This window comes from Toxotes jaculatrix, chromosome 21, assembly GCF_017976425.1.
Source record: "Toxotes jaculatrix isolate fToxJac2 chromosome 21, fToxJac2.pri, whole genome shotgun sequence".
Classification (NCBI taxonomy): Eukaryota; Metazoa; Chordata; class Actinopteri; family Toxotidae; genus Toxotes; species Toxotes jaculatrix.
In genome coordinates this window covers 11,285,558-11,295,691 of record NC_054414.1, presented here as the reverse complement: position 1 = coordinate 11,295,691, position 10,134 = coordinate 11,285,558, and the positions used below count along the sequence as shown (strand labels likewise).

Sequence of the window (10,134 nt, the reverse complement as noted above, 5' to 3'; positions counted from 1 at the left end):
GGGGGGGCTCCATCTCTCCATCAGTTTTGAATTGACACCCCTGAATTAAAGGATGAAAATAAATGGAAAGCCACAAAATAATCTCTCTATTAAATAAAAGTCTTTAAATTATCAGATTTTCTTGTCTCCCTGCGACAACACAGTGTAACTTCATCACTGCAAGTAATTCACTTAGGAATTGGTTGCGCATCTGTTAAATCCATGAAAAAAAAGGAAAGAATTAAAAGACCTTAGAAGAAATGTTGGTCCCAACCACAGAAATGTTATACCATATATGTGTGTATAGGATGTGTGATATACAGGAAAACACACACAGGAATTACTGTGAAATCCAGTGAGGATTTAATCACTGCCACTGGTGTGACGCACAGAGGTGTTTACCCAGTGACTAGAGTAAATCCTGTTTATACGCAAGAATGATTTAAAGTGTTTTCCACTGAAATAGACTACACTTCACATGACAATAGGTCTGTGATAAAACAATAAGGTAACACAATCTTATGTAAGCTACTGCAAATTGGTTCTCTTCTCTTCTGGAGGAAACCAAGTTTAACAAGTGTTAATAACTGTGAAAAACATGAGCAAAGAATGATTTGACCTTTGGGACAATTTTCAGTCTCTATACTGCAGGGCTATGAAAACTGTAAACAGTTGGGTCTTTATCCGTGATAAAACAACATGTTCTTAAGTAAGATAACTTTAACTTTAGCTGAGGGCCTGCTCTCTTCTCCTCTAGAGAAAGGAAAATCCCAAACAACACTACCGCAGACATAAACCCTCAGGCTAAATGTTTCTGTTGAAACGTCATTTCCAGCCTGTATGTTGCAGGTCTAAAAATACTGTACACAGTGTGAGATGAAAAAAAATACTTGTGGAGCATTTAGAATATTATTTCAGCTTTAAACAGCAGAATTACAGCTGTATGTCTCTGTTCATCAAGAACCTAGAAAACTTGTTCATGTTGCCGCTGCACTACAGTATATACAGTATAATATATTTCACTTCACTACGCCCTTCAACATATGAAACAGAAAAGCATATCTGAAATAACAACAATAAAAATAACCATTTACAGTAGCTAGTTAGCAGTCAAAATCTGTAGTGCATGTAAGTGTTTCCTCATGCACCCTAAACTCAAAGCGGGCCATCCTGCTGAGAGCAGCTGCCATCCTGACTGAGAGACGACTGCACTGCACAGACTGAAACACACCATCTAAATACAATTTCAAAAGAACCATGTTAGTTCAAATTTCAAAGGAAACCGAAGACGAAACACTGTCGTAAAGAGGCACTTTGCACAAGTATCAATTTCAGTGTTTAGTCTCACAGGGTCTAAACTCAGTTTCAAACAATTTCATTAGCATTGCTTTTGGTGTACAGCTTTTGTGTCACGTGGTCTAAATGCTGATTCAGGGACATTTCCATCCCACCAATTAAAGATTTTTGCGGTGGAAAACACTGATACACGATTCTGCACCAAAGACAGCCTGGAGGACTGCCAGTTAAATCAGCCTCAGGGCTGATTTATAGTTCAAATTTCTTCCCTAACAAGACCAAACAGTAATAGCAGAGACCCAAAGCTCTTTACAAAGTAAACCGAATGTATCACATTCATATTGCTTGTTTGTGTGCGTACGTGTGTGTGCACGTCCCTGCATGCATGCGTATGTCTGTAAATTGGACTCTGATTGCCTTACGCTGAAGCCAAACCTATCCTCACATTACATATACAGCAGGTATCGCACAAAGCTTTTATGTTTCAGATTCAGTTAAGGTGACCTGTAATTTTACTCTCTTTGCCACATAATTAGAAATTCAACAGTTCACACACATCAGCAAAACACTGAGGTTGCATGCACGGAAAAAGGGGCTGAGGTGAAAGTAAATTAGATTAAATCAAAAGACCAGAATAGTTGGCTCACATGAAAGCCACAATCTATGATCCATCTGGTCCTGTTATAGACTTGTTTACGTTAGGAATATCTGTAAATACAGGTGTTAAACAGGCTAGTATTCTCATATTTTACTGCTGAACAAAATACTAATGTGGAAAACGCACACTTTCTGTGGTCAAATGTTACTAATTGGGCATCATAGCTGTTTTATCATTATGTTGTTCAGTCAATGGCCTTTGTAATTTTTTCACCCTAACTCCAAAAGAAGTAGCCAGGCAGCCAGAGGTGAGACTAGATTTAGTTGGCAGCTGGCACTTGACGAAGCCTCTCAACATCACAATGGATATACAGTAACTTCATTTCAGAGAGCTTTCTTGGCATCATTAGTATTAGTGCCTGTATTAGATTTTAGGGAAAGAAAACAATTAATTTCAAAGTGTGTTTTACAGTAGGTTATGGATCGTTTATGCAAATGAATGACTTAATGTACTGGTAATAGTCACTGCAGACTCTCCTTGGTGTTTCTGCCACGGTTCTTGCGGTGACGCCAAACATTTGCCAAGACTCGCTCCTCGGGTGTCACAGCACTGAAGTCCATTGTCTTCAACTGAGGCAAGGCAGAAATCACGTGATTCCTAAACACACATGCACACACACTAAATTAGCTTTAAATCCAGGGACTCCATGAGATAAGAATTAAATCAAAAGGCTGAATGAAGGGTGACCTTCTTTCTCTGAGTGTGTATCTATTGTTGTTATGCAGATGAGAACGGGATATGCATTGTAATATGAGTAATACTGATATCCAGTTAAGCACCCATTAAAATGTTCTCAAGCCACTTGCTTTCACAAACTTCAGCGATACACACACAACGTAACTGCAGAATTCTACCACCGGTAACCTCTTGCTGTAACCTTCAAGGGTTTTCAAGAATACGACTGCCGCGTGAAACACCATCTTTGTGTACAAGGCTTCGTTTTTTTGTCTGTGAGATTTGTTCGGCTTGATCACATTCGGCTCGTTTTATTGACCACAGAAAATGGCTGCACACGTCTAACAGCCAAGCAGAATGTGTGTGTAAGTGACTTTCAAGGTAAAGCTGTGTAAACAGAAGGAAAATCAAGTCTCCACCTGTAGCCTTTGCAGGTTTCGATGATATTTCCATGTAGCGTGATAGTGTGTAGATACTGCAGCTCTCCCAGCTTGTCTACCTCTGCCAGGTTCCAGATGCCGTTGCCATGAAGGTACAACACACACAGTTCACGCAGCTCACACAAAACCTGAAAAACAGACAAACACACACATGCAGACTCCACACAGAAAAGCCCTGGCTGGCAGATTCAGACCCTATTGCTGTGAGGCGACACTGCTAAACACCCATCAAACAACATGTAGATGCACAGACAATATTAGTAGGTATGAAGTGATCCTCAAATAAGACAGTGAAGTAATTTAGACGTAATACTGGCACAAGGTTACATGTCATTATGCAACAAAATCAGACATTATAGCATCCTTAAAGAGAAACTTAAATACTAATACAATGAGTATAGTGTATAGATGTATTACATAGTATATTGATGAGCAAATGCACATCTTACAATAATGACCAGCTTAGACAGACTACGCTGTGGATACAGGCCCCTAAGTACAACCTAAATGCAACAAAAGTCAGTTTGCCTGTGATCACTGTCACAAAAATGATCACGCGTGTGATTCTTAACATGGTGACATGTAAAGAATCACCTGACGTAATGAGAAACCAGATTGTGGGACTTCATAAAGATGGGAAAGGGTACAAGAGCATCAGTAGGCTGAAAAGCTGAAACACAGCTGCAGCAGTGCTCAGGAGGTACAGGAAGAGCCAACTGTGGGGGTGATATTTATAGATGACAGTATGAAGTTTGTCTACTCAAACACTGAATGAAAAAGTCGTGCCCAGTCTCAAGAAGTTTGGCAGGAGATTAAAAAAAAAAAAAAAAAAAAAAAAAAAAAAAAAAAAGTGAAAACTATGACCTGGACAAGTGTGTGCCTGACTTCACTCAACAGAATAACTCTGGAGTGTTTTAAAGTAAAAGGTAGAGCAACAAAACACCTCCAGCAAAGAGCAGCTGAAAAGAATCATCAGTGAAGAATGGCAGAACATCTCTCTACAAATTTGTGCAAAATTGGTATCATCCATGAGCTGGAAGATCAAATCTGTTATCAGAAACAAAGACAGACAAACCTCTGTTTTCAAATCAATTGGCTTTGTTCTTGGGCTTATAAATACAGAAAAAAGAAACTAAGGAAGAAAACATACAAATATACATTAAGTCATGAGAGAAGAAAGAGAGAAATTTCACCGGGTCTATGCATGTGAGCTTGTTGAAGGACAGGTCCAGCCAGCCAAGCTTCGATGGCTGAGCCAGAAATTGGCTGAGCGTGTTTTGGAGGTCACTGAGGTCTGTGATGTTGTTGTTACTGAGGCGAAAAGAGCGGCTCAGGTACTTCCTCCTCGAGTTTGTGTTTAAAGGCCGCACGCCACTTCGGGGCACCTGTGAAAGTGCTCCTGAACACACACACACACACACACACACACACACACACACCACACACAGACACACACACACACACACACACACACACAAAAAGCCATTACAGTAAATATCTAGTACTGCCAAGCTTTTCGAATATTTGCACTTATGTTTCTGCTGCTAAGAGTCATGAGACTTAGCATAGAGACAAGGAGTCTTCAGATCATATTTACAATCAAATGCTTTATCAATTTAGTCTTTTTTGATATGTCCTACTCTGTAACTACAACAGCAATGCAGCATTTGTCATTACTTTGATCATAGTGCTTGACATTTTGGTACTGACTGAAGTGCTAAGGAGGAACACACCACTAAAGGTTTTCATTAACTAGAAATGCAAATGGGCTAAAAATAATATCCTTCCACTGTATGATAATCTTATGATAAATGTTAGAATACCTAATAGTTATTAAAGCAAAGTGAAGTCACATGGAAAACTATGGGAATATTACGGATACTGGAAGAAAAAAGAAAACAATAAATATCATAAAGGTTCACCTACTGTGAGGTTAAAAAGCTGAGACAGACAGTAAAACATTAGAAGAATGTGACCCAACCTGAAACATGGCTGATAGCTTTAAATGATAGATCCACTGGAGGCCCATACATGTTAAAGGCTTCACACTCCGGAAACAGCGGAGGGTTGAAACAAAAGAACTTATCCGACAGAAACTGACCACTGCACTTCAGAAAAACAATTTTACATTTAAACATAAACACATGGGTCCAAAAAAAAATAAAGAACTTCTGAAATCTTGGATAGAAAATGTTACCTAGCAATGGAATTCCAACATGGACAATATGGTCCTATCATTTTTATTTTTACTGACATTTTTAAAATTGGAATAAATATAAAGTATCAAGCAGAGAAATATTCCAATTTGGGTCGCAAAATAGCTTCTCTCTTTCTCTGATGAAAGTGATTTCATTTCTATCTAACTCTCAGCAAGAAAGCGAGTAAGTATTTCCCAAACTTTCAAACTACTGCTTTAAATTCTAGTCATCCATAAGGTTTATGCTAATAATTTTTACAGACTTAAGTTTTCCTAACAGATTTCCAGCCTAAAAATCTGTATTTATCCTTATTAGATGGGTCCTTCTGTTTCCTAATGCTGCCCTGTCCAGAGGGTACGAACGTCACCTTCTGACTTTTGTGTACTGCGACAGGCTTCAGCACCCCTGAATTGGACGGTCAGATTGAAAAAAAATAAAACAGCGCCAGAAATGCAACAGAATATGAGTTATCGAGGGCAAACGGAGGACGAGTTTAAAAAGAAAGGCTGAAATAGGGAAGAGGTGATGATGGGAAATTACATCCATCAGCCTGAGTTTTTCCTCACCTTGTCACGCAATCAAGATGTCTGCACGTGTGTGTTTGTGTAGCCTAACTAATAGCACAACAGCATCTCACTGAAGGAGTAAGGGCAGTCCTTCAATAAGATGAAGAAAAAAAAACAGCCAGCTATATGCACAGTGAGGCAAAGTCAAGGACGCAGACTGAGACAGAGACGAACAGAGACACTGGAGGAAATCAGAGTGTTTCTGACCAAATATTCAGGGTGTCAGACTGTGTGAAGTACAAAAGTAAGGAGGTTTTATAGCGTAGACTTTTGAGCTACTTGCTTGGACTTTCTGACAGCGCACATTCAAGTTAAAAGGCTGTTCATAAAACTAAAACTAGAAACTGCGTAATGGCACAGGGTAACTCAGGACAGCATGTTGGAGAGTGTTGTCATCAGTGTGTGTCTTCCTCTTTGCTGAATCTCTTAACGACACAGATCAGAAAACAGGGTCATTTCAGTTGAATAAAATATCACACAGGAGGCCCAGTCTCACTCAGAATGCAGGCTTATATCCAGACCAGATGGAAAAGATCTGGACTTAACAGAATGGGTAGAACTCTTTGCTCCCTCAGCAACTGCCATCTACTGCCCCTTGAGTGATGTGCTTAACCCCTATTTACTAAAGTGAGTCTGTTCAGCAGCAAACAGTATGAAGTTACTGGGAAAGTCTAAAGTTTGAATGGGCAGTTTTCAAACTGCAGCACGGGGGTAAAACAACTCTTCCATTGAAGGGATCATGCTGTGTTCTAGAGTATAAAATAATAAAGTGACACCAGAAGACGTATTTAAAGCTGCAAGATAATAAGTCTGAGACCACTTGAATGGGAGAGTGGTCCCAGACTTTTGGATCCCACTGTATATAAATACTTATACTTCTTAGGAGCCAGAAGTCATAACTGAAGTCAAAGTTCTACATTCAGGATTCTGTGACACATTTGGGAGACAGGCATCACACAACCTTGTGTGCAAGTGCATTTGTTTACTGCGTCAAAATTACAAAACAGACACAAGCACTAAAGATGGACTTGCAAGCAGCAAAATGGCACCACAGCTGCATGTGATTCAATTTGAGGACAAAAATACAGAGCAATTTCAGAACAACCAAAAATTTCCAGCAGTTTTCTTCTTGGTCTACATATTCGACACAAATGATCTACAGCTCATGCAGCCAGAACAGTAAAAGAGGAGCTCCCTCTGTTTCTCAGCTTATGTTATTCTTGCTGTAGCCAGCAGGAGCTGATGCCCTCAGCCTGGCATGCAGAATAAACAAACCATGTAACCCTGAGATATTTGTCATATCAAGTTCAGCAAAAAAAAAAAAAACAATTCAGGTCATATAGTGAAGTGGAGCAGTTTTAATACTGTTGTATTACATATCATTGGCCTGTGATGTAAAAGCAAAGTGCCTGACAACTGTCTCTTCCAATTTAGCTTAATTAAATCACTTCTTCTTTTTTTAATCCATATTTTTTTTAGCCATGCACCAAAATGTGCCACAACAGCTATTGCTAGAGGAAAAGTAGAGTCACATCTTTTAGTATCTCAATATCTCCTGTTTACATTATTTATTATTATCAGTGGAGAAAATCACATCTTTTTTCTCTCTGTTTGTTGAATTGTTAAGTTGGTCAAATTAAGCACAAGCTCTTTCATTCAGGTGCTCTGACACTGAAACCTGTAATTTACTGGTGAAATTTTAGAAAAATAAAACATGTTCTGTTCTCTAAATCCATTGTGGCTTTGGCACTAAAATTTTTATGTGAATAACATGGGCACAAAAACACCATCAATCCAGAAAACAGATGCATTGTGCATTATAATTGGCTGTGTTTAAGTGTTTTGTGGTGGATTCTTCAAGTCTCTCACACAGTTCCCACTCATTCTACCCCTGTCTTTGTATTCCCAAACAAAAGTGTGAAGGAATTTTTTCCTTCTTTAGGTAGTATTAGGCAGTGTTTCCACAGGTCACTCAGCAGTAAGTCCTAGAAGCTATAGTTCATTCTCTGTCTCAAGGATAGCTGTGAAGACACCAATAGGGTCAAGCTGGCCCAGTACCCAGTAGCAGTTGCTATAGCAACCCAGGTCGTAAAGATCCTCCAGTCGAGGGAGTGAACAGTCCTAATACTGGTTTCATGAAACATCTTCCAACAGTTAACCAGCTCGCAAGATTTAGCAGAGAATTACCAGTTGTTGCACTGAAAGGTTAAGATTTTTCCACAGTGACTCAGGAATATCAATTTTATTAATATTATTAATTATTATTAGCTCTGGACAGGATTTTGCAGAATTCCCCCATATCTATTCTGGCAATTCTGGCAGGAAGTGATGGGGGTAACATTTTATCATTATAAAAACAATGGTTAAAATATTTTAACAGTTTATGTATATATGCTTGTTGATAAATATTTCCGTTGTGGTTCAAGTCTGAAAAATATGGGGAATTTGAAGGATAAATACACATATGCCATTCTACCTTAGTATCTTGATGCGACCGCATTATGCAGTCACCTCAGCTTGAAAAAAAAAAAAAAAGGGGAGCTGCTAAACAAGAGCAAACACACCTCGCCTTAGCATACATTTGTCAGTGTTTTATTCTAAATGTAACTGAAAATATGTTCCCACAGCAGCAATACAGCAATGATGACAGTGCAAAACCCTCAGTAGTACTTTCTCCATCTATCTGAATTTCTGGTTTAAGGCAATTTCTTTAGCAAAAGTGCCATGTTAGTGGTGTCGTTCTTACTGTAACACCACAAGAGAATTCAGTGGTTGTCATCATTGCTCATGCCCTCTAGGAAACTCAGTGTTGCCCGGAGGACAACACACACTCACACACACACAAATGAAGCACAATCACAAAAATGAACTTTGTGTGTACACTTACTGTCAAAGTAGAAAGACCTCGACACACAACTGTATTCATAAACACACCAAAACAAGACCACAGCCAAAGTTTTTTTTTTTTTGTAGCCCAAAGGGACATAGAGGCGATGTTTTTAGCTATTACACTTGCATGAACACCAAAAAATTCCCTACCACATCTCTCAGTCTTCTCTCTTATCTTGCCTCTTTCCCTTCTTTCACTCTCTTCTGTATTGAGATGTACCGATCTCCACCACTGTACCTCCTCTCTCTCCCTCTCCGTCTCTTTCTCACCAATCTCTCCTCTTTGTCCTCTGATATAGGTGTGTGGCCCTGTCTGTCAGGTCTTCTATCCGAATGGCTCCAGTGACTAGCACTTTAAAGAAAAAAAAAAAAAAGACACAATGGAATGGAGTTCTTCCCCATTTCTTTCTTTTCACTCATTTTCTTCCTCTGTATAAAAAAATTTGCATTTCTTCTGTTCTGAATGCATATCCTCAACTTCCTTCTCTCACCATACCTCACTCTGTTCCCCCACCTCTTCTCCTTTTAGTATTACGCAGAAGGTCATGCTATTAGCCCGCTGGTCACTCAGCCTGCTCATGGCATAGCCACGCATGGCTGCTTACCTTGTATTAAGAGTCTACTGAGAGTCGATCAGCTGCCCTCACAGCCTGTCGCTCCCTCAGATCCTCCGTTGTTTAGTCAGTCGGCCAGTCAATCAGTCAGTTAGCTTCTCTGTCAGATGGTCATTCAACCAATCACACAAAGTATCAGTCATGTCAGTCAGTATGACAGACAGCGTGAGTCAGGCAGCGTTTCAGTCCATTAGTGAGGCAGTTAGACAGCTGATGCTATGCAATGATGCTACTAATTAGCTGCTCTCTCAGTTGTACAGTTCTGGTTAGAGACAAAAGAATAAATGACAAGAAAAAAACTGTCACCTTCACTACTCTGTCATTCTTTATATGTATTCTTTATAGATCATTGTAACTCAGGTTTTGGCAATATTGTGTTTACATAACTAAAACATTACTTTATGTGATGAGAACTGCATTTAAAAGGTTAAAAAAAAACAACTTAATGTGATGTGAAAATAACTATAACACAGGTATTGAATAGGAATTTAAATGAGTACAAATACATGATTTGAATACAAACAGCTGAGTCACTTGTGTTGTGGTTGACAATAAATGTGAAACTAACAAGATGAAGTTAGGGACTGGCTCTAAAGTGCATGCAAAATAGCCAAGAGAGCTCGTCGTTCCCATCAGTTTCAGCGTTTCATCAGTTTTTTTTCATGGCTGCCTGGTAATACAAACCATGCTTTATGATGATTTGATTAAATTAGGTGCATAGAAAAATATCCTGTGATAAATGCTGGTGTAAATCTGGTGCATGAGGAGTATAAATGGCGACACAGAAAATGAAATAGCGAAGACTATTTTTAACAGCTT

General features: G+C 39.1%; 1 protein-coding gene across 1 annotated transcript; it reads right to left on the bottom strand.

The window, feature by feature from the left end:
- Positions 1 to 2,394: 2,394 nt before the first annotated feature.
- On the bottom strand, positions 2,395 to 5,081 carry LOC121175467 (leucine-rich repeat-containing protein 51-like). The gene is made up of 4 exons (XM_041029233.1): positions 5,030 to 5,081; positions 4,242 to 4,447; positions 3,028 to 3,176; positions 2,395 to 2,530 (listed from the first exon to the last, which is right to left on the bottom strand). The coding sequence occupies exons 1-4, from the start codon at positions 5,079 to 5,081 to the stop codon at positions 2,395 to 2,397; spliced, it is 543 nt and encodes a 180-aa protein (XP_040885167.1).
- Positions 5,082 to 10,134: the final 5,053 nt, after the last annotated feature.